The sequence below is a fragment of the Sebastes fasciatus genome, chromosome 3 (assembly GCF_043250625.1).
Source record: "Sebastes fasciatus isolate fSebFas1 chromosome 3, fSebFas1.pri, whole genome shotgun sequence".
NCBI classification, from domain to species: Eukaryota; Metazoa; Chordata; class Actinopteri; order Perciformes; family Sebastidae; genus Sebastes; species Sebastes fasciatus.
In genome coordinates, this window is record NC_133797.1 from 22,177,468 (window position 1) to 22,201,502 (window position 24,035).

At 37.8% G+C, this 24,035-nt stretch overlaps 1 protein-coding gene across 2 annotated transcripts; it reads left to right on the forward strand.

Annotated features, from left to right (window-relative positions):
* The first annotated feature begins 6,745 nt into the window (after positions 1–6,745).
* LOC141764409 (carbohydrate sulfotransferase 12-like) lies at positions 6,746–19,618 on the forward strand. Of its 2 annotated transcripts, none has more exons than XM_074629640.1 (6): positions 6,746–6,928; positions 11,299–11,901; positions 12,152–12,294; positions 16,359–16,487; positions 16,782–16,995; positions 18,991–19,618. In XM_074629640.1, the coding sequence occupies exons 2-6, from the start codon at positions 11,410–11,412 to the stop codon at positions 19,261–19,263; spliced, it is 1,251 nt and encodes a 416-aa protein (XP_074485741.1). In that variant the 5' UTR covers positions 6,746–6,928; positions 11,299–11,409; the 3' UTR covers positions 19,264–19,618. The 2 variants fall into 2 exon arrangements, with proteins under 2 accessions (XP_074485741.1, XP_074485742.1); XM_074629641.1 differs by having other exon boundaries at positions 6,748–6,928; positions 16,782–16,974.
* Positions 19,619–24,035: the final 4,417 nt, after the last annotated feature.

Sequence of the window (24,035 nt, forward strand, 5' to 3'; positions counted from 1 at the left end):
TTGCTCCTATGTGTATAAGAAAAAAATTCACATAACGGCTTCATGAAATTACACTTTAACGCGCTGGTTCCCAACCTGGGGGTCGCTAGACCTGCTTGATTTTTAAAGGGTGTAAGACAACTTTTAAAATAAATATACAGTTGGCCTATATTTCATTCATGTCTGTGAAGAAAAGTTTGGATTATTATTTAAGATATAAACTTTAAAAAATTTGAAAATCACGCAGTTCAAACAACCAAAGAGCTTAAAGAACAATGGCCAAGCATCAGGGAGAAGAAAACACTGAATTTGTCAAAAAAGAAGCCTATTAAGTATGAATAATTGTTAGAAATTAAAAAAAAAATGTATACATAATACAGATTTGTATTAAAATTTCCCAAAAATAATAGGAAAACATCTCTGTTGCAATATTCACAGGAAATAATCTAAAATTTTATCCATTCATTTTACACAAACTTCCTGCAGTTATTGTGTTCACTATTTGGGTTAATTGTACAGTTTATCAGCTGTTCTGTACTGTTATTATGAATTGAAATATCCATAAAATGCCACTTTAGTCAGGGGTCGTCATTTTACTCAGTGATAGAAAAGAGTTCCCCTTAAGGAAAAAGGTTGGGCACTAGTGCTGTAACGTCTTGAGAAAACAAGTTTGCTGTGTAGAAGTCTATACACAAGCATTTAAGAGGTGATGTGCATGTAGATATTCAATGCCTACTGCAAACCAGTTCATTTTTATAGCAGATAAATTGCTGCTGTAGCCTTTAACTCTCCTGTTTGCATACATCAAGCTGATGGAGTATACTGTGTGTGTGTGTGTGTGCTCACCAGCCTCCTCCCTCGGTCAGTTTGTCTCGAGACTTTGACGCTTTTATTCTGTCAGTAGTTTAGAATCAAATGAGTATAAATCTTTATTGTTAGAAATAAACCACATTTCATAAACATAACTGTCTTCAGAGAAGCTGCAGTTAAAAGCAGAGCTGTGTTTCAGCCTTAAACTGAGCTTTTCTGACACATCACCCAGCTGCCACTAGAGGTCACTGCAGCTGAGTTTTATATTTAACTGAGGCCTTAAGTTCAAGATTCAACATGTTTGTTGTCACTCTGGTTAAACAAGTACAATCTTGTGAAATGCTTTTGCTGGGAGGCTCCATAAAAGAAAGAATATATATAGTAAATATACCAGGATATATAAAATATAATAAAATGTAAGAAGCAATACAAATATCCATTTCAAGAAAAAAAGAGGTTGTGTATTGCACAGGGATTTTATTTTAATAACTAGCTAAAATGTGCTCAAGGGGACATTTCTTTCTGCTCAGATGATTTTAATATTTCTATCTTTCACCATAGTTCAAAATATTTATAAGTTTATGTCTCACCGTTTCATATCTACTGTGTATTTTGTGGTCCTGAAAGATTTTATGCAGCCAACATCATGGGTTTCTGTCTACTCTTCTGGGTAACTGGTCTGTCATTAAGGTGAAAGCCTTTATACAAGTCTTCAAGCCATCCCTACCATGATGACTCACAAGTCATTTAATCTGCTTGTGGAAAGTAAAATACAGTATAATTTCTTTTGTGAGGAAAAAATTGACTGTTCCGAAGACTTTGGTTAGGATGTTTTCTAGCAGGTTAGCAGCTTGACCAAATGTCCATAATTAAAGTACAGGTGTGCGTTTCATATTCAACATTTGCGTCACAGTTATCAAGTCAAACCAATGATGCAGCACACAGGGAACAGTTAGATCTTGATGTGCGCAGCAAGCGTTTAGGTTCATTAGTTAATCCCTAATGGAGATGTGAGGTCAGACCGTGTTGTTCCACTCTATATGTTGACTCTCTAGGCTGCAGAGATCTTTTACCTCATTAACCTGATGACCTGATGTATGTACAGATGTTCCCTGTGATGTGTGACAAGGTGAACAGAAGAGTCAACTAACATCTTATTTATAGAAGACATTATCTAGCAGGTAGGAACTTTGTCTAAAACTAATGTCCCCAAATGTACCTTCATATTAACCAACTGAGCCATGACTCTAATCTAAGATGCTGCAACATTTGACTTCATCTAAAATCTACAACGGGCCTTTTATCTGGATTAAGAGAAGTTATAAATCAGTCATTTCAGTCACGTGGAAGAAGTACTCAGATCCTTAACTTAAGTAAAAAAAATAAAAAATACTCTTCTACAAATGAAAGTCCTTAATTTAAAATATTACTTGAGTAAAAGTACAGAAGTATTATCAGCAAAATAAAGTATTAAAAGTAAAAGTACTCATTATGCAGAATGGCTCCTTTCAGAGTGTTATATTATTATATTATTCTGTTTTTATCACTAACAAATACATGTATGAGCATTTTAATGTTGTAGTGTGCCAATTTTAGATACTTAGTATACTGCTGGGTAGATTAGTATTATAGTACTGCATCATATCATACCACATATTATTTCCCCTCTAAAATAAGCCAAGTAAAATGACTATTTTATAATAAATATGTCTTTATTCTCATATTATAAATGAATAAAGTTATTACTTTATTCTCAAAATATTAAGATTTTATTCTCGTAATACCACAACTTTTTTTTCTTGAAATAGTTTGAGACTTTTTTTCTCAATAAATTACAACTTTTTCTCGTGATATATGATTTTATTTTTTAAAACTCCGATTTTTTCCCCTCAATGTGGCCCAAATACTCCGTTGTAATATCATATAAGCATGTCAGGTTTTATGTAAAACTATAAGTTTAAGAATAGATACTCAAGTAAAGTACTGTATGTCAAAATGATATTTAATTACAGTTGACACATGCAGTATATCATCGTTGTGTGTTAAACACAGCTTGATCAGACTGAAGTGGCAGTGATTTATATAAATATTGATCCACCTGGTCCTCAGTGAGGGGGTCAAACTTACTGTAAATCTGATCAATTTGTTGAGGCATCGTCTGAGACTTTCTTCCTTCTGGGCTAAAAGTCTTCACTGAAATGTTTGACTGTTTTTATAATAACAGGATGCGTGTGGTCTTAACTCTCTGCAGACTGCTGCTGAGCCGCCTGCTCCTTCTGATGTGGAGACAGAGGCCACCCCGTCATTTTAACCATCAGCTCTCAGATGTTATAAATACTCATTAAGAGAAGCGCTTCATTTAAACATGGGGGACGCCTCGCTTACACTTTTATGACTGAGAAAAGAAGTTCAGAAAAGAAGCATATACGCCGAGTTACCAGAGAAATGGAAAACACCTGTAGTGTAATGCACTAAATACTGGACCATAAATCAGTGCACATTCTGTATTCTTCACCTGTATCACCATATCTGAATTACTGTGTAGAAGTTTGGGGTAACACTTATAAAAGCAACTTACAACCATTATGCATACTACAAAAAAAGAGCAATCAGGATAGTAAATAATGTGGGATATAGGGAACACACAAACACACTGTTTTTAAAGTCACATGCATTGAAATTTATGGATTTGGTCAAATTTAAAACCGCAATAATTATGTTTAAAGCAAGACATAATTCACTTCCGGGCAATATTCAAAAAATGTTTTGTGACAGGGAGGGGGGTTATAATTTAAGAGGAAAATTTAATTTTAAAAAGCATTGTGTTTGTACAAAAAGAAGAGTATGTGTATTTCAGTCTGTGGGGTGGATTTGTGGAATGGGTTAGGTGATGGGTTGAAGGGGAGCACAAATATAAATCAATTTAAAAAGCTATGCAAGAAAGATATTTTTGGGAGGTATATGGTTGAGTTGTGTTAAAGGTTGGTTATATACTTTTTAACTCCGGATGGATTTGTGGGTTGTAAATAAACTTGGGATGCTGTTCATATATTCAACTTGGGATGTAAATAAATCTGGGATAGTTTTTATATTATATTATATTATCATTCTATGATATATGAGTTAATAGAGGAGAAATGAGAAAGGGGTAGGGAAATATACGTTTTTCTTCTACCTACTCCTTTTCGGACACTATAACTCTTGTTTTGTTTGTTATTATTTTGTATCTGTTTTTATTTATTTTATGTTCGAAATAAAGTCATTCATTCATTCATTCATTTCAGTACAACAAACTTGCAATAAATATGTCCTTATTCAACTTTATTTAGGCTGTACTTTATGGTTGTGTGCTGTATGATATTGAAAGTGTTTCTGATATTTTGTACAGCTGGTTTACTACATGTATGGAGGAGTTGAGGAGCAAAATAAGAGAAACACCTTAAAATCATTTGCAACATCACAAAACTAAAAATAACCAACACGTTTAATCAACTAACTCCCTGACACTTTATAGCATGGTAACTTTCAGTAAGGCTATAAATAATACATTTAATATTTGGCTGCACGTTTTTGTGGGGATTGGTGAGGTACGTATATGTTCAAGTGTTATATCATTTACTGTTTACTAGCACCGTAGCCAGGATTTTAGTAAGACTGAAGTCATGAGTCCCTCAGAAGGTTTCGACCAGAAACCAAAGAGAAGTTCTCATCTTTATTCAGTTAACTTATATTTGATCAGAAATACAATTTAGGGGGAGTAGGGCTGAAGCATCTCTTATTTATTATTTTGTTGGCCCAAAAGTTGTCAAATGTAAACATACTGAGTCAAAATATATAAAATACTATATATGTATAAGTTTTTGTGTCGTTGATAAAATCCACAAATTCACAAATAAATTGCTAAATAAAAATGTCCTCAGTGATATACTGTATATGAAAGCCCATTCTTTGCCAAGAAAAGAAAAGAGAAATACTTAAAACATGATGGAAAAGAAAATACTTGTGTCAAATGTAAAAATATTGACTTAGTATATCATATTTTTGATTTAGTATCTCATAGGCCTAATGTTGACTATTGTATGACTGATTATCTAATAATTTTTACTTAATTTCTCATAATAACAACTTAATGTCTTATATTATTGACTTAGTATCTCATAAACCTGATTTACTATCTCATAATTTGTATTCTAATGTTAGCTATTATATGACTAAGAATCTAATAATTTTGATTTACTTTCTCATAATAATCTGATAATCTTGATTTAGTAGGCCTATATCATAATTTTGATTCAGTGTATCATCATTTTCATTTACTATCTTATAATGTTGACTCTTATATGACTAAGTATCTAATATATTTTATTTACTCTCTCATAATAATCTCATAATCTTGATTTAGTCGGCCTATATCACAATTTTAGTAAGTAATTTAGATTTAATTTCTCATAATAAAAACTTAATGTCTCATAATATTGACTTAGTATGGGATTTTTTTACTTACTTTCTCGTAATAGCAATTTAGTGTCTTAGAGATAGATTTACTATCTCATAATTTTGATCTAATGTGGACTAGGCTATTATATGACTAAGTAACTAATTATCTAATAATTTTGACTTACTTTCACATAATAACAAAATGGTATCTCATAATGTCGACTATTATATGACTAAGTATCTAATATTTTTATTTACTCTCTCATAATATTTATAGATTTAGTTGGCCTATATCACAATTTTAGTAAGTAATTTTAGATTTACTTTCTCAAGATTCAAGATTCAAGCCCTTTATTGTCATTGTGTAGTACAACAAAATTAGATTGTGACAATCCCATAGGTGCTAAAAAAGATAATACAATAAAAAAGATATAGTGCAATATAAATATAAAAAACAAATATAAAAGATAATACAATATAAAATATAAAAATACAATATGTATATCGATGAGATGATAGTTTTGCCAGATTATTGCACAAAGTGTATGACTAAGTAACTAATTAACTAATTATCTAATAATTTTTACTTTCACATAATAAACAACGTAGTATCTCATAATCTTGTTTTACTAGGCCTATATCATCATTTTGATTTAGTATCTCATAATTTTGTGCTGACTATCTCATAATGTTGACTATTATTCTACATGATTAAGTATCTAATAATTCTGACTCTTATATGACTAAGTATCTAATATTTTTTGATTTACTCTCTCATAATAATCTCATAATCTTGATTTAGTATGCCTATATCATAATTTTAGTAAGTAATTTAGATTTACTCTCTCATAATAATCTCATAATCTTGATTTAGTATGCCTATATCATAATTTTAGTAAGTAATTTAGATTTACTTTCTCATAATAAAAGCTTAATGCCTCATGATATTCTAATATCTAATGTGGACTGGGCTATTATATGACTAAGTAACTAATTATCTAATCATTTTGACTTACTTTCACATAATAACAACATAGTATCTCAAAATCTTGATTTAGTAGGCCTATATCATCATTTTGATTTAGTATCATAATTTTGTGCTGACTATCTCATAATGTCGACTATTAATCTAGGTTTTAATCACAAGGCTAGGTTTTAATTATGTCTTTATGTTCTTTTGCACTTTGTCACAATGTTCTTAAATGTTTATGGAAAGCACTTTGAATTGCTCTGTTGCTGAAATGTGCTCTACAAATAAAGCTGCCTTGCCTTGTCTTGATTAATTTTGATTATGAGTAGTTTTACTTATTATTTTTCATCTTCTTGATGTGTTTGTGGCCCCACTCTGAGGCCGCCTGGGGGTCCGGAGGCCTTACTTTGGGAACCATACTGTAAGCGTAGGCGGGTTTATGGTTTCATAGCCTGAATGCATGCAGCGTGTTTGTGCGTAGTGTAAAAACATGTGTGCGTGTAGAAGAGTGGGTCGCTGTTCTCTACACAAATATCGCGAGACTTCGCTTCATTCTGTGCAGAGCGTAGAGCGCCACGGTCCTGCTGTCGACCCGGTCTCATCTCATCCATCACGGGCTACCGGACACACAGAGAGACACACAGAGAGGAGGACAGACAGACAGACAGACAGACAGGCGACACAATAAGAGCTGACCGACCAGCGAGCGGCTCCATGGAGCTCCTCTGCCCGGTAAGAAAACACTCAAGCTTCAGCTCTTTTGGTTGCGTTTTCTCTCTCAGACACACAGATTCATGTTCAGACTGCTCCCGGTTCAGTGTGAAGGACATAAAGAGGAACAGAAACCGGCTTAATTCTGCTCCTCAGAGGGAGCATGATGATGATGATGATGATGATGATCAGAGGGTTCATGTGGAGAACCAGCAGAGAGGAGACTGTGGAGGAGAGAGGGTTTCTGTCTGCATGTGGAGTCAAAGGAAAAGTGTTAGAGTTAGCCATGTGAGAGAGAGAGAGAGAGGGTGAAAGAGCACATTGTGACTGTGTACTGTATAAATGAAGGTTGTTTTCTGACCCAGCATTGGGAGGAAGGAGGAAGGAGGAAGGTGGTGGTGGTGGTGGTGGTGGAGAGAAAAAGACAAATATTAACTCATATTAATTAAAACTGCCTGAACCTCCCTTCATGAATAGTCCACATTTACAAACAAAAAAACAAAAAAACAAACAAAGTAAAACTTGTCACTAAGCTCCACAGACACATTTAAAGTAGTATACTATCTATGTGAAAGTTTTTGTGTCGTTGATAAAATCCATAAATTCCCAAATAAATTACTAAATAAAAACGTCCTCAGTGATATACTGTATATGGAAGCCCATTTGTTGCCAAGAAAAGAAAAGAGAAATACTTAAAACGTGATGGAAAAGAAAATACTTGTGTCAAATGTAAAAATGTTGACTTAGTATATCATATTTTTGATTTAGTATCTCATAGGCCTCATGTTGACTATTGTATGACTGATTATCTAATATTTTTTTTCTTACTTTCTCACATTTAAAGTTCACATAGGAATATATTATTTATTGTTTTCCTTTGGAGCTTTTGTGTGTAAAGTACAGAGCGTGCTAAGACACCAGAGAGTTTGTGGCTGTTGATTTCTCCAAATAGGCCCTCCTCCTCCAGTCCACGTTGAGTTCAGTGGAAAGAAACACCACAGAGTAAAAACAATCATTTTCTAACAAAAAAAAAGAAAAAAGTGCTGTATAGGACTTTCTGTTTTGCTCTCCCCACTGTCTGGACTCTTTTTTTATGGTTTTATTAGGACTATCATTTTTTTTTTCCACTGTTCCCCCCGACAGCAGATGTTTTTATGGGACAGACAATAAGGGGAGTAGACCCTCCAGCAGCAGGAGCTGCTTCCTCCCCCACAGCACAGCCACACAGTTTGTTCACATCTCTGTGACAGCTGAGCGTCCCAGGAGGAGCCTGAGGTTCCCACGGCCCCTAGGCAAAAACATTTATAGCACACATGCTTTACTAAATATATTCTGTTACATATTTGTTTCAGATATTTTTATTAGGAAGCATGTACACGTCAGTGATACAGACTTCTGTGGGGTGTGTATCATGCCTCATTTCTGATATGTATCAACAAAAACAGACAATACTAGGAACTAAAGGCAAACAAAAATGGAGACAAGCAAATACAAAGAACATAAGTAGTTAAAGGAAAAAACAAACAAACAAACAAACAAACAAAACAAAATAAAATAAAATAAAATAAAATAAAATAAAATAAAAAAAATAAAACACAGACTATTCTGTTAAATATTTGGACTTTAACATTTAAAAATATTATGGCTAGTGTCCCTCACAAGTTGGATTAATTCATTTCTTATATTTTTGGCTACATCCCAGGAAGAATTAGTGAGATCTACCACAATATACAATTACTCCAGTACAAGTGAAAGTCCTGCATATTATCAAAATATAGTTTAAAGGTCCCATATCGTGCTCATTTTCAGGCTCATACTTGTATTTTATGTTTCTACTAGAACATGTGTATGTGCTGTAATGTTAAAAAAACCTACTTTATGTTTCTTATACTCACTGCCTGAATATGCCTGTATTTCCCCTCTGTCTAAAACGCTCCGTTTTAGTGCATTTCAACGGAATTGCGTTGCTAGGCAACAGCTTGGGTCCATGTTTGCTTCCCGTCAGCTGATGTCGTTCACATACACTGCAGCAGGAAATAAACTGAGACACATTTAGAATGTTTACTTTTAAAACTGTGAAATGGTCTAAATATTGTGTATTCGTGACATCACAAATGAACAAAAATCCTGACAGCTTGTTTTAAAAGCACAGTTTCTGAATACAGGCTATGGGTATTTCTCTGTGGATTAAGCGTTTTGATAGATTAACAGTATTTATATATCACTTAAACCTACTTTATGATATAAAAGACATAAAAATCTCACTTTTTAGAATATGGGACCTTTAAGTATCAAAATTTAAAAAAAAGTGATGACATTAGGTATTTTAATGCCAACTTTTACTTCTACTTGAGAAATTGTTATTATAAAGTAACAGTACTATATATGAGTAGAGTTTTTTAAGCTACTCTACTCACCTTTAATTATTGTGCTTTAAAGGTGCTATTGATAACATTCAGCCACTAGATGTCACATTCTCCCTCCCCCGTTCCATTGCATTCACTTCACAACAAGGCATTGCCAGACTCTTACCATCAATCTCAGCCAATTTTCTGTTTTTTGTTTTTTTCCACATTAACTGACGACCCAGAGATACCAATGACGTTTTACTGTTGTTTGAAATGGGAACCAAACCTCAGATATCTTCCACAGAGACAAACAAAACATTCATTTTGGACCCGCCAACATTTTTTAAATGATTAATTCACAATCCTAATTTTTTTTCAGGAAAATACATGCATTTATTCGGCACCTTTCTAAAAGCTCTGTGGAGCTCTGTTTTGTCTAAAAAATAATTTAAATAAAAAAAATAAATAAATAAGAAAAATAAACATGTTATCAATAAGACCTTTAAATTTGTAAAAATTTTTTTTTCAAATTTGAAGAATTATGGAACAATAGGATCATATCATCATGATGACATTCTGCAGAAAGTCTATATATGATAGCCTATATATTAAATTATTACTCAGACCTACATCATGGGCCTTTCTACATACAGTGAGCTCCAATACTCACACTCCTCAGTGTGTTTATTCACTGTGTTGGCATTTATAAACACCACCCCTCACCAATTAATTTAGCATTTCAATTCTGAGTGAAAAGAGCACCTGTCACATAAACTATGAGCACTGTGTTTAACTCCCCAAGACATTAAACATCAGCCGGCTTATTATGTTTGTTTCTGGTGTGTAAAAACATCACTCTAGGCTGTTATATATGCTCTTGTTAGCGTTCTGCTCCGCCTGTTACAAATCATAAACCACAGATGATACCTGGATGGTTGTTTTTGTAAAATTCACCTGACAATACATGTTGTTGGAGGCAGTCAGCTGAAGAGCGTGTGTGTGTGTGCTGGATGTAATGACGGTATTTCATTTCATTTCAGTTCACAGTGTGTGTCATTTCATCGGTTTAACCTAACCGTTGAATGTAAGACAATTAGAGCCACTGCATGCTGTTGCCACGGTAACCAGGCAGCTCATACAATGTCACATTGTGCATCATCGTCCGTGTGAACACAAAGAACATCTCACTGTGGGACCGGACGCTCTTTATGAAGGGGTTTATGACTGTGAATAGTTGCTTTATTAATTGTCAATAAATTATTATTTATAATGCTTTATAGATCAGTTACATGTCATTGATGAGAACAAGTCATGAAAAAATCACTGTTGCCAGTGTTTATCCTCCTTGAGTGCTGACTAAGACCAAAGGAGAGCACACATTACTCCTATTTTAAAGTCTTTACACTGGCTGCCTGTTATAGTTTTGGTATTGATTTTACAATTCTTTTATTAGTTTATAAGGCACTACATGGCAGTGCACCGGACTACCTCTCAGAAATGATTTTGGTTTATGAACCCGGAAGGTTCGTCTCTTTAAGCTGTTCCACGAAGCAGAACAAAATCATTTCGCGACGCTGCTTTCAGCCATTACGTTCCAAGACGCTGGAACAGCCTTGCAGAGGATTTTTGCTTATGGTCGTTATTATTTATTTTACCCTTTTTTGTTCCTATCAACATTTTCTGTCGATCTTTATGATTTTTTGGGGGGATTTATGACTGTATTGTTTAATCTGCAACAATGCATCAGGATTTATAAAGTCATCATATATTTTTTTTTTGCCAAATCTTAATCAAGGACTATTTCTCTCTGAAATGTAGTAGAAGTACAAAGTAGCATAGTACAACAGTACTTGAGTAAATGTACTTCCACCATTGGTGAACCCCCAGTATGTGTTTTCTGAGGTAAAGAGTTTTATTTTCTAAGAATAAATCTGGTTTTACACTGTCCGTAATATTTAGTTCTTGTATTTTAAAATCACTTCGTAGTTGCTTCCTTCATTTAGTCTGTAAAAGAGGAACAATTACATTTCCTGTTTCTTTCAGTTGCAGCTGGCAAGCAGGAAGTGTGTCCTTCCGCAATAGATGGCCACCATGGAGCTGAGATAACATCTTCCTCTTTTCTTCACCAATCCCGGCTCTGGATCGAGTATAACCATGGGAACATGGCGTGGTCTGCGAATGGCGTTCGTCCTGGGGTCTTTGTTTATGATCCTGCTGATCATCGTCTACTGGGACGACGTGGGGGGCTTCAACCTCTACCCGCTGCAGGAGCCCAAACACGAGTCACTACACTCTCGAACGACTGCTGGGCCCTCGCGCTCTACTACGTCCACCAGCAGAGCCCAGACCAGTTCTCCCTCCACCGTCCCCACTACTGCTCCCAGTACAACACGGGCGCCTGAGGAGACAGGAGGAGCAGCTGAGGAGCACACAGAGGAGGAGAGGAAGGATGAAACAAGGGAGGATGAGGAGAAGGATGATAGGGAGCAGGAGGCGAGGAGGCAGAGGATCCTGGATGTGTGTTCAGGAAAAGACGCTGTTGAATTCCCCGGAAGGACTCGGGCGTTTGAGCAGATCCCAAACAGGGAACTGGATCACCTGATAGTGGACGACACTCACCAGATTATCTACTGCTATGTTCCCAAGGTAAAGCTGCCTTCTGTGTGTGTGTGTGTGTGTGTGTGTGAACATGTGGGTGGTGGTTTGCATGTGGGTGGTGAGTTAGTTCACTGTGTGTGGATGTAACGAGAGAAGAATAGCAAGAAAGACAAAAACATCTTTAAATCACATTTTTCCTCTAGCATTTTGCATCTGTTCAAAACTCACATTCACACACACGTTTATAATCCCTCTGGTGTTTCCTTTTTCTTTCCCTCCATCGTTGTTCTCGGTTCAGGTGGCGTGCACCAACTGGAAGAGAGTGATGGTGGTCTTGTCTCAGTCTCTGATCTCGCCCTCCTCAGGAAAACCCTACACTGACCCAGAGGCTGTACCTCCTGACATCGTACACAACTCCTCTCTCCACAACACTTTTGCCAAGTACGACACACTCACACACACAAAGACATGTACATACTCGCAGACGAATTGATGAGGAGTTTTTCATTAAATTAATGTTTTACCGCCAGGAATACGGTCATAAATTCACATTTTTCCAGTGCCACCTCTCCCCTTAAGAAATGTTTGACTTGCCACTAGGGATTCACCCATCCGGCATATCAGGCTTGACTTAAACATTGCTTTCCTAACTTTTTAAAACAAAACGTACAAAATAAATACACAGATATAAACGTACTGAATTGTAATTTATAAAAATAATGGTATCCGATATCCAGATCGGCCTATTTGAGTCAGTATCCGATATCAGTATCGTTATCAGTGCATCCCTACTTGCCACCTTAAAAATCTTTGTAATATTTTCTAATTTTTGTTTTTAGACAGATCAATTTAGATAGATGTACTTTATTGATCCCAAATTGGGAAATTCTTGTGTTACAGCAGCAGGTTATCCAGGCATTGCACAGGAACAGTAAATACACAGTAAATATACATATCAATACTAGAGTTATATATCTATAGCATATCTATAGAATACACAATATAAAGAATGTATTAGAACTATTTGTATCTTTTCAGAATGTGCCTTAAAGGGAGATTTGTCAAGTATTTAATACTCTTATCAATATGGGAGTGAGCAAACCATGCTTGCTTTATGCAAATGTATGTATATATTTATATTGTAAATCAATTAACAACACAAAACAATGACAAATATTGTCCAGAAACCCTCACAGGTACTGCATTTAGCATAAAAAATATGCTCACATCATAACATGGCAAACTGCAGCCCAACAGGCAACAACAGCTGTCAGTGTGTCAGTGTGCTGACTTGACTATGACTTGCCCCAAACTGCATGTGATTATCATAAAGTGGGCATGTCTGTAAAGGGGAGACTCGTGGGTACCCATAGAACCCATTTTCATTCACATATCTTGAGGTCGGAGGTCAAGGGACCCTTTTGAAAATGGCCATGCCAGTTTCTCCTCACCAAAATTTAGCATAAGTTTTAAGCATTATTTAGTTAGTTTAGCATGACATGGTACCAATGGACTCCTTAGGTTTTATAGTTTCATATGATATCAGTATCTTCACTCTAGCTTTAAAACTGAGCCCGCTATAACCCAAAAAACGTAAGTGGCGTTAATGTGTTAAAGAAATGAGTGACGTTAAAACTAATTTGTATTAACATGTTATTATCGCGTTAACTTTGACAGCCCTAATTAGAATACACTATGAATATACCAAACTACTACAACTAACATAAAATATAAACATAGAATAACATATTATATACATTAGCAAAGTGTGCAAATTTGTTGCTGTTTTGTTGTTTTTAAATAAAAATTAAATGAGGTAGTTTACCAAATTCAACATGTGCAAGTTTATTGAAGGAGAAAAACAGAGTGGAGTTGTATTTTTAAATCTCTCTCTAAATGATGTTTAAAAGTCTCCACCACACCGCACAGACATAACTCTGGGTGGAGAATTGCTAAATGTTTTTATAATTGACTTACTTTTATTGAATACTTTTTTTTATCTTAAAAAACATTCACATTAGACGTTATTGAGCCTAAAAAATTCAGCCATAAAAACCTGCCATGTGCGATCTATGTGTAATTGTTGCACTTCTAATCATCTTCGCACCATAATGATCTCATCCTTAATGCTTCCTCCAGGCAGGCGTCAATTAATGAAGAACAATTAAGAAAGATACCATAAACATTTATCTATTTTAATTAATGGGCAGCAGACTGGGAAAACAGATGTGTTACATCTCTTTGCCTTCATCTGAACTCAGGCACAAGATGAGGAGTGCTGCTTAAATACGCAGGTGATGAACATCAGTAATAGAGAGGCATCAAGAGACAAATCTCAAAGTATTCTGTGCACCATTCATCAGGGCTGGACATAATATATCAAAATTATATCGATATCATGATATGAGACTAGATATCGTCTTAGATTTTGGATATCGAAATATGGCATAAGTGTTGTCTTTTCCTGGTTTTAAAGGCTGCATTACAGTAAAGTGATGTGATTTTCAGAATTTACCAGACTGTTATCAAAAATCTCATTGTGTAAATATTTTGTGAAAGCACCAATAGTCAACCCTACAGTATTGTTGCAATATTAATATCGAGGTATGTGATCAAAAATATAATGATATTAGATTTTATTTGTATTTAGTATATTTGGGCAACATTTTTGGCTATACCACACAAGGAATATGTCTCCACAGCAACATATTGAATATTATTGCAGGATAAAACAATGAATTTAGAACCAAAAAACGTGTTTTATGGATTTGGTTTATGTAGGCTACGTGTTTTTATTTGCACAAACCACATTCCTGCACAGAGAAACCAAGCCCAGACTATAATTTCTTTAACAACTCGGTAAAAAATCTCTCCGACAAGTTGACGTGGAAAACAGAAACACTAAAGAATGTGTCTAAACAAGACTGGAATGCCAGAAAAACCACACACCTCGATCCCACAATGACGACAAAGGAAAATCAACCAATAAATCAGGGTGTCAAGTCAGAAGAAAATAAGGGAAACTCAGTTACTGTATGATTTCTCTCTTTAGCAATTCTGTCTCCATCCTTTTCAAAGGGACAGTTCTACAACAACACTTAGATATTCAGTTACACTGAAACAGTGTTTGAGAACCTATCCGTGAGCTAAAGGAGGTATTTACTGGGTTTACACTTGGAAGAGGAGAGTGGAAACGACAGGCGGGGGGGTTGGTGCTGCAGCACAGACGGACCGTTCTCTACCTCTCAGGAGCTGTCTGTGTTTGGATGTCTGAACATATGTTCTACTTCCACTGATGTACAAGACACATCTTAAAGCAGCAGTGGGTAAGATTGGAGCAATTACAATTAAAAAAAGTTCTTTTTAGGAGGAAAATCAGAGCCGAGCTGGAGTCTGCCGTCTCTGAGCAGCTGTCAATCACTCGCTGACTCCGATCAAACGGTCGAACTAGGCAGCGCTGATCAAATATGAATCAACATTCTGTTACTGTAATGAATATTTCTCACCTCAAATGTTTTCAGAAACATCTTGTAGTGTACTGTTTAGCTTTAAAAGGAGAAAGTTTGTGAAAGTTTGAGATAAGTTGAGGAAATACCAAGCACCATCCACCAGCTGGAGCAAACTTTCTCATTTTACAACTAAACAGTACACTCCAAGATGTTTCTGAAAACATTTGAGGCAAGAAATAGGCATTACAGGAACAGAATGTTGATTCACATTTGCTGCCTCCGTTGAATGAACAGCCAATATGAACGCTCCTCTCTCTGAAATGACCTGTGATTGGCCAAAGATTTTTTAAAGCCTGGAAACAGAGCCATGATGAGGTGCAGAAGTCTAGTTTTCTCTCAGAACACTTGAATTACAATATGCTGAAAGGTTATTATGGATATTTTTGCCCAATGATGCCAAAAATATTCTACCTACCCTCGCTTTAATGACCGAGCTGGTTCAGTGGCAGGCTGCTGCTCCCCAAGTGCTCCACAGACAGACTCAGGAAATCCTTTGTCCCCCGAGCCATCAAACTGTACAACACCTCTCTAGAGAGGGGGGGGGGGGACAAAGGAGGACGGTCTGCAGGACAGATAATAATGCACTATACTCACTTTTAACAGTCTCTTCTGCACTATATTCACTTTTTTAATAGTCGTGTATCACAGCTGTTACTCTGCACTATATTCAGTTTTAACAGTTTTCTTCTTCATCTTGTATCTTTATATCTGGTATATATATATTTTTTTTGTAGTTTGTACTACTAACTTTTTTACTGCCTTTTTACTAACATATTTTTGCACTATGGAACTGTGATGCTGGAAACTTGAATTTCCCTCGGGATCAATAAAGTTACTATCTATCTATCTATCTAATCTGCTGTTGTTTTCAAGTCTGTTAAAGGCCAAATGTTTTCAGTGTTGCATGAGACCAAACAGCTACAAATCAGAAGCATTACAATAACGACAGTAAAGATCTGCTCTCATGGTGTATCATGTGTTTGTGTCTTTCACCAGGTTTTGGCGCCATTATGGTTCTCTGTCCCGCCACCTGATGGCACTCAAGCTCCAGCACTACACCAAGTTTCTGTTTGTACGAGACCCTTTTGTTCGGCTTATCTCGGCTTTCAGGAACAAGTTTGGAAGGTGTGTGTCTAATAGTGGATTGCTAGACAGAGGGTGGGACTGTGACTGTGTTTGTGTTGAGGGTGAGGCTGAGGAATGGAAAGGCATATATATACACTCACATCCAAAAGAAACAAAAAAAAAGACTGATGAGTCTGATGAAGACAGTCAAGCTTGAAACGTATCTGTGCAATAAATTAGTGAACATTGGAGCTTTTTATTTGTTTATTTTATTTGACTGATTAATAGGTTTCACTTGTGATTAAACAGCAGTCCCATCATTCTTGAATTGTGTGTGTTTGTGTGTGTTTTTAGGCCCAACGAGGACTTCTACAAGCAGTTTGGTTCCGTCATGCTGCGGCGTTTCGGTAATGTGTCGGGCAGTTTGCCAGAGACGGCGGCGGAGGCGTTTGCAGCAGGAATCAAACCCACGTTTCAGCAGTTTATCACATACCTGCTGGATCCAGAGACCGAGAGGGAGAGTATCTTCAACGAACACTGGCGGCAGGTATTTGTCTCACACAGCACTGTAAGGCTTTGGGATTATTTTTTAAATGATTGGATTTTGTGAGATCACTGTATGCATACTTAACCCCTTCTGTTATTCATATTCCACTTCCACATTTAAAAGACCATATCAGTATAACATGGACTTCTTGCCATTACCAAAGAGCGTCCCTGTCATTCGCACTTTGTGTGTTCCAATTTTATACTAAACTATATACTACAGTAATTTGATGACATATACACGGTGTATTAATGTTGACAGACATCACACTATTTTTGCAGTTAATATACAAGAAGTTAATGTATAATTTTCTACTAATGAGAAAAGATTCAAGGACGACTGCACCTCTGGAACATGACTGCCAATTCCAATTTGAATATCTAACAAAGAGACAATAACATTTTATTTCTACTGATCTTTTTCCTAATTTGTTTTGTCAGCTGTTGTTGGAGCCAACAGTTCTTCCAGATTTTTCAGCGTACACATTTTTGCATGTGGACCACTTAAAGGAACAGTGTGTAACATTTCAGGGGATCTATTATCAGAAATGGAATATAATATTCATAATTATGTTTTCATTAGTGTATAATCACCTGAAACTAACAATCATTGTCTTCAGTGTTTTCGTTAGCTTAGAATGAGCCCTTCATATCTACACAGGGAGCGGGTCCTCTTCACGGAGTCCGCCATGTTGCTCCGCCATGTTTCTACAGCAGCCCAGAACGGATAAACCAAACACTGACTCTAGAGAGAGCTTTTCACGTTTTTACATTACCTGAAGGCCACCGTAGTTCTCCGACATGCTTGTGAAACTGCGGTTACGTGAGCTGCAGAGTGCAAAACCGTGGTACAGCCAGCTGCCGTCTGACTTCTGTTGCTCCTAAAGTAGTGTTAAGTTTTATTTATACACGAGCCTCCGTAGATGGCGCGCGCACTATGAGCATGCACAGAGCGTTGTTCATTCCGGTATGCTCTGCAACACCAAGGGGTGTACAAACAAAATATTCTGTGGATACTCAAGAAGTCAACGAGTGGTACCGGAAAGGAAAGTAGGCTGCCTGGCAACAGTAGTAAACACCGACGGGCAGCCAAACATTGCATTTGTGTACTGTAGTTATTACTGTCGCTTACCTCCAAATCAAAATGACTTTCTGTCTCTCGCTGCTTCCCCTCGGGTCGCCACTCTTTCTATGAGACCTTTTTTTTCAGCTTTTACAAAACGATCTCTCATATTCTTTCACAGCCTGCAGCTAAAAGCCTTTTCTTTCTCCAGTGTGTTGCCTATTTCTTTCCAAGTATTTAATGACATGTGACTGTCCCTGTGGTCTCTCAATGAACAGTTGTAGAGATGTCTGTATAGGTGAATCTGCTCGGCCAGTCTTCCCTCGAAGGCATCCACGCTGAAATGAAAGGGGCAGTGGGCACGTAGTTACAAAAATTCAGAGGTGCACGACCAACGGCTGCGACAACTTGCGGAGCCTTCGCCGCAATGATGTCATTTCGCACCTCATGCTGACTTCACTTCAGCAACCATAAACCAAGCTTTATTATGATTATTAGGGATGGCTTCTGAGCGAACCGAAAGGCGTTACCATGATTTTGCACTCTGCAGCTCACGTTACCGCAGTCTTTGAAAGGGAGGAGAGAGCGGAGGGTTGCTCAGTTGATTGCAATCTGCAATCACACCACTAGATGTCACCAAATCACACACACTGTACCTTTAATTGTCTTGACATGTCTCAGCTCAGCTACTACTTTTTGCTTATTTCATGTTTTATTCTCTCATGTGCTCTTTATTTTCTGCTGTTTATTTGATCCCTGAGGAGGGCAGTGTAGCCAAAAACATTTGGGGCAATAAACACAGAACAGGAGCTGAGTTGTGTGACCTGTTTTTCATGTATGTCAATGTACACACACATGCAGTAGAAACACCCATGGGACAGAGGCAGGTATTTCAAACAAAGTCACAAACTGGTGCAGTTTAAAAATTGGACGCCGGCTTTTTGTGTGTTTCAGGTGTACCGTCTGTGCCATCCATGCCAGGTGAAGTATGACTTCGTTGGCCGACTAGAAACCCTGGAAACAGACGCGGAGCACCTGCTGAAGCTTCTGGAGGTGGATCACCTGCTACGCTTCCCTTCAGGGGCTCGAAACCGAACTGCAGCCAGCTGGGAGAGAGACTGGTTCGCACAGATTCCCATAGAAATGAGGAGAGAACTTTACAGGCTGTACGAACCAGACTTTGAGCTGTTTGGCTATCCCAAACCTGACAGCACGCTCCACCAGTAGACCACACCGAGCCAAAGGCCCGGGCGCTGCACTGTGTGTAGAGCCCACACCTCAACTACCTAATGCCTTTAAAGATCCAGTCTATGATGCTGTTTGTTTCATTGGCTATGTGCATACCTCAAATGACAGAAGTGCCTGCCAGTATTATTTTATTTTTGTCATCATTTCATATCTGAAGCACACCTGCTTACAAGCTGCGTTATCCCAGTCTGTTTTACCCATGTATAGGCACTTTGAAAAGTATTTTGTGAATACTATTTTGGTAAGTCATTGGGAAAGGACTGGGGCTAACTGTTGGCTGACATCTCTCTGAAGGGAATTATGTTGTAGAGAAATAAAGTGGTTTTGTAAATGTTTATGTAATGACTTTTACTAATTTTACTGTGTATGTAGGAGACGTATTTTGATATTTTACTTAAGTACAAACAGCAATTGTACAATGTAAAAACAATCCATTGCAGATAAAAGTTCTCCATTCGATTTTTTACTTAAAGGGCTACTCCACAGATTTTACACATGGTCAGTTTAATAGTCCGGGGAGTACCACTTAAATTTTGAGATTCTCAATGTAGGCTTTTAACAAAAGTCTCAAGAGACTTACTCATTGTAAGTAAAGGTTAACTAACTGGGGACATATAGTCTGAAAGATGTGGGGGATTACCACACAGTGAGGGTCTAATGAAAAGATGCTACTGCTACATTATGTAGGGTCCAGCATTTTTGGAGCTTGACCCATAATAGAGGCAGGATATCTCGATATCTTGGCCTCTACTGCTTTGTTTTTTACCATTCTTCCTTTAAAGCTGCAGTAGGTAGAATTGGAGCAAATATGATTTAAAAAAAGTCAGTCACTTTATCTTGACTTATCTTCATCTGCAAAATTTTACAGACCAGAGGAAAACAACCAATCAGAGCCTCGTTGTCTCTGAGCAGCCGTCAATCACTTGCAAAATCCGATCAAACGGTCAAACTAGGCAGCACTGATTAAACATTTTTTTGTGATCATTATTTGGTTTAATAAAAGGCAGCAGCAAAACAGGAACGTTTTAAGCTTTGATTTAAAGCAGGGGTCTCAAACTCGCGGCCCGCGGGCCAATTGCGGCCCGCAAGACGATATTTTGTGGCCCCCACCTTGATATGAAAGTTTAATGTTAGTGCGGCCCGCAAATTTTTTTTTTTTTTATAAAGTTTTTTATAAAGTTTTTTTTGGGGGCATTTTTTCATTTTTATTGACAGGACAGTGGATAGAGTCTTGGAAAGGGGGGAGAGAGAGAGTGGATGCGGAAAGGGCCACAGGCCGGATTCGAACCCGGGCCGCCGCGGTCAGGACCAAGTCTTGTTACATGGGCGCCCGCTCTACCAACTGAGCTAACCAGGCGCCCTCGGCCCGCGAGTTTTATGTGAATGGCAGTTTGCCGTTGAAGGTCCCTTTGTTGCGCGAGCCCGAGCTGAACGAACCTACCAATCACAGCGGGGTATATGGCTCCCGGGGACGGGCAATCGGCCGGGCTTGATGCAAGCAGAGAAACATTTCACAACAACTGTGGCGGCGCCCGTGTAACATCGCATAAGCTTGATTAAAGCTTGATTTATACTTCTGCGTTGAATCGACGCCGTAGCCTGACGTGCACCTCTCCAGAAATGTAACTACACGTCGCGGCGACGCAGACCGCAACAGCTGTGATTGGTCCAGTCTCTCAGCGATGCTGAGCGGCCAGGACCAAGTTCTACTTCTCTCTGCCTCCATCTTTTCAATGTTTGTTCACACAAATCCACTCAGATATATTTTCTCTTTTCGGCGTTGCAGTAATGTCAGTAAAAGTTCTGTGGTTCAACAGTTATGAGCTCCAACTCCGCTCAGTTTCTGTTTGTAGTACAAGAAGAAGAAGGAAACTCATAGAGACGCCGCCGCCAACTAGCGGTTTGGTGGTGTAATTGCAGAGCAACACAAACACAGCAGGCACAACTTTATTGCGGAATGACACCAAGTGGAATGAATATATATCTTGTCTTTTTCAAAGCCTGCAGTGACGAGAAAGGTTGGTGACGAGCACAGACAATTTCAGGAAAAGTGGGAGACGCAATAGAGGCCATGTTCAGAAGAACCGTTCATGTTCTTCAATGTTCCATTAATGTTCAGGACAGTTCATGTTCAGAAGAACCCATTCAAGTTAAAGAACTGTTAATAATGACGTTTGAGAAGATTTTTTTTTTTTTTAACAAAGCTTTTTTTGTGGAATACCTGATGCGGCCCAGCCTCACCCAGACTCTGCCTCCAGCGGCCCCCAGGTAAATTGAGTTTGAGACCACTGATTTAAAGGGACTATTTGTAATTTTGTACGCGCATAAATGTAGCGGGTCGTCACACATGCGCGCTCCCATATGCGCGTTCGCGTGTAGCCGCTGTACACTCCTCCTCTGCCTGCTCGCCTTCACTCAGACAGCTCAGCTCGCTCCACCTCTAGACGTGAACGCGCGTTCACTACACACTGCAGAAGAGTTACTTTAGCTCTGAGAATATCTAGTGAATGCACAGGGGACGTTTGTGCAGAAATAACTGCTGCAGCTCCTCCAGACCAGCAGAGGTTTTCCGTGTCTTGTGAAGTGACAGAGCTCTACAGAGATTTACGTAGGCTTCTCGTTACCGACCGGGTGCCGGTGTCTCCTCTGCTCTCTCCTGCTGCGGGCGGAGAGAGCAGAGGAGACTCGCTGCAGAGCTCCGCTGCATCAGCCTGCACTTAGGCAGGAAAAGCCAACACTAGGATCAGATCTAAATCATGTTCATGGAGAGACCTTCGTCTGGTCAGCTAACATTACTGCCAAGCAGCTGAAATATAGAGTGATATTGTTGTTTTAGCTGACGTGTGTCGCCTCACTGTTTTGAGCGATGCTCGTTCAGGTATATTTAGAGCGAGCAAGCGCGAGCCCGACGCTGACTTTCGTTGATTTCACGGCCACAGGTGTCGCTGTTAAGAAGCATTTCTGAAAGTTACAAATAGTCCCTTTAAAAGAACTAAGAGTTGGAGCAGGTCCTGCAGTTTTCTGGGAGCTTGTTCCACAAATAGAGAGAAATTAGAGAGAGTGAACAGCAAACAATGACACGCCCTCCACTACTTTCTATTGCACAAAAAGCCTCTCTTGCAAAAGAGATTCTTTATCTCAATGAGTACTACCTGGTTAAATAAAGGTTAAATAAAAATTTAAAAAATAAAACAAGATCATTATATTTGGTTTAATAAAAGGCAAGCTGCAAAACAGGAACGTTTTAAGCTTTGATTTAAAAAGAACTAAGAGTTCAAGATTCAAGATTCAAGATTCAAGATGCTTATTGTCATACAGGTACAATCTAGTGAAATTCCTTTTGCTGGGATGCTCCATTAAAATAATAAGTTATATTACATTTACATTACAATTATAAAAGGAAATACTTTGTACAAGGGCATATTAAGAACATATACATTAAGAACATATACAGTATATACAGTATAAGATATATTTTTATAGTTGGAGCAGTCCTGCAGTTTTCTGGGAGCTTGTTCCACAAATGGAGAGAAAAATTAGAGAGTGTGAACAGCAAACAATGACACGCCCTCCACTACTTTCTATTGCACAAAAGGCCTCTCGTTGCCTTCACACAACTTGTCCTGCTGTCCCTTTCCACGTGTTCCGGTCTGCACGCTGTCTCCAAACAGTCAGGAGACATCAAGTGGACCCTAAGAAAAGGTTCATCATACACACATAAACGTCAATACTATTTCCTAAATTTCTATTTTTAAATATGTCTCATGAAAGTGTTCTTTGATTTCTTTTAGACCCCATTATTCAAGTACCTGTCTACGTCACAGAGTGAGTAACACACATACACAAGCAAGTACACTTACACAATATAAAACACATATGAACACGCACATAATGTGCTCATAGCACATGCACAGTATCAAGAACTGTCTGGAATACTGGAATTTGAATTCCTGTTTAAGTTTCGACCAATTTGTTGCTACAATAAAAAGGTTTACATCAGAATTGTAATTTTCTGTTATTTTGAAGATTTGTTGCCACGGTGCCGGTGTATGATTTATTATTTTAATAATAAATAACAATTCACTAATTTATATCTATCTATCAATTTATTTGTTAAGTTTTGTTTTGGAAAGTTAGTAAAGCAATGTTTAAGTCAAGCCTGATGTTGCCTTACACATAAAGAATGATCCAAGTCACTTCCACACAGTGAGGCATACCGCTTATTAATTAAACACTGGTATCGGATCGGTACTCGGTATCGATCGATACCTAAAGCCCAGGTATCGCTATCGGTATCAGGACTGAAAAAGTCAGATCGGTGCATCCCTACTGTGAAGTACCAAAAGTTGGCAGATTTGAGGCCTATTTTACTCATGCTTGGATCAGATAGTTCCTGGTTTCAATTTTAATTCCTGTTTAAGTTTGACCAAATTTGTTGCTACAATAAAAAGGTTTACATCAGAATTTGACAGAATTTCTGTTATTTTCCCCAGGTGCTGGTGTATGATTTATAATTTTAATAGAGAGAGTGAACAGCAGACAATAACACGCCCTCCACTACTTTCTATTGCACAAAACGCCTCTCTTGTTGCGTTCACAACTTGTCCTGCTGTCCCTTTCCACGTGTTCCAGTCTTTTCTACGTCTACAAGCCCCGCCCCCTTTATGTCTCCCATTGGACGAGCCTCCTGTCACTCACCCTGGGGACCCCGCCCCCTTTCCTCTCTACACATGACAGCTGACTCTCCTGAC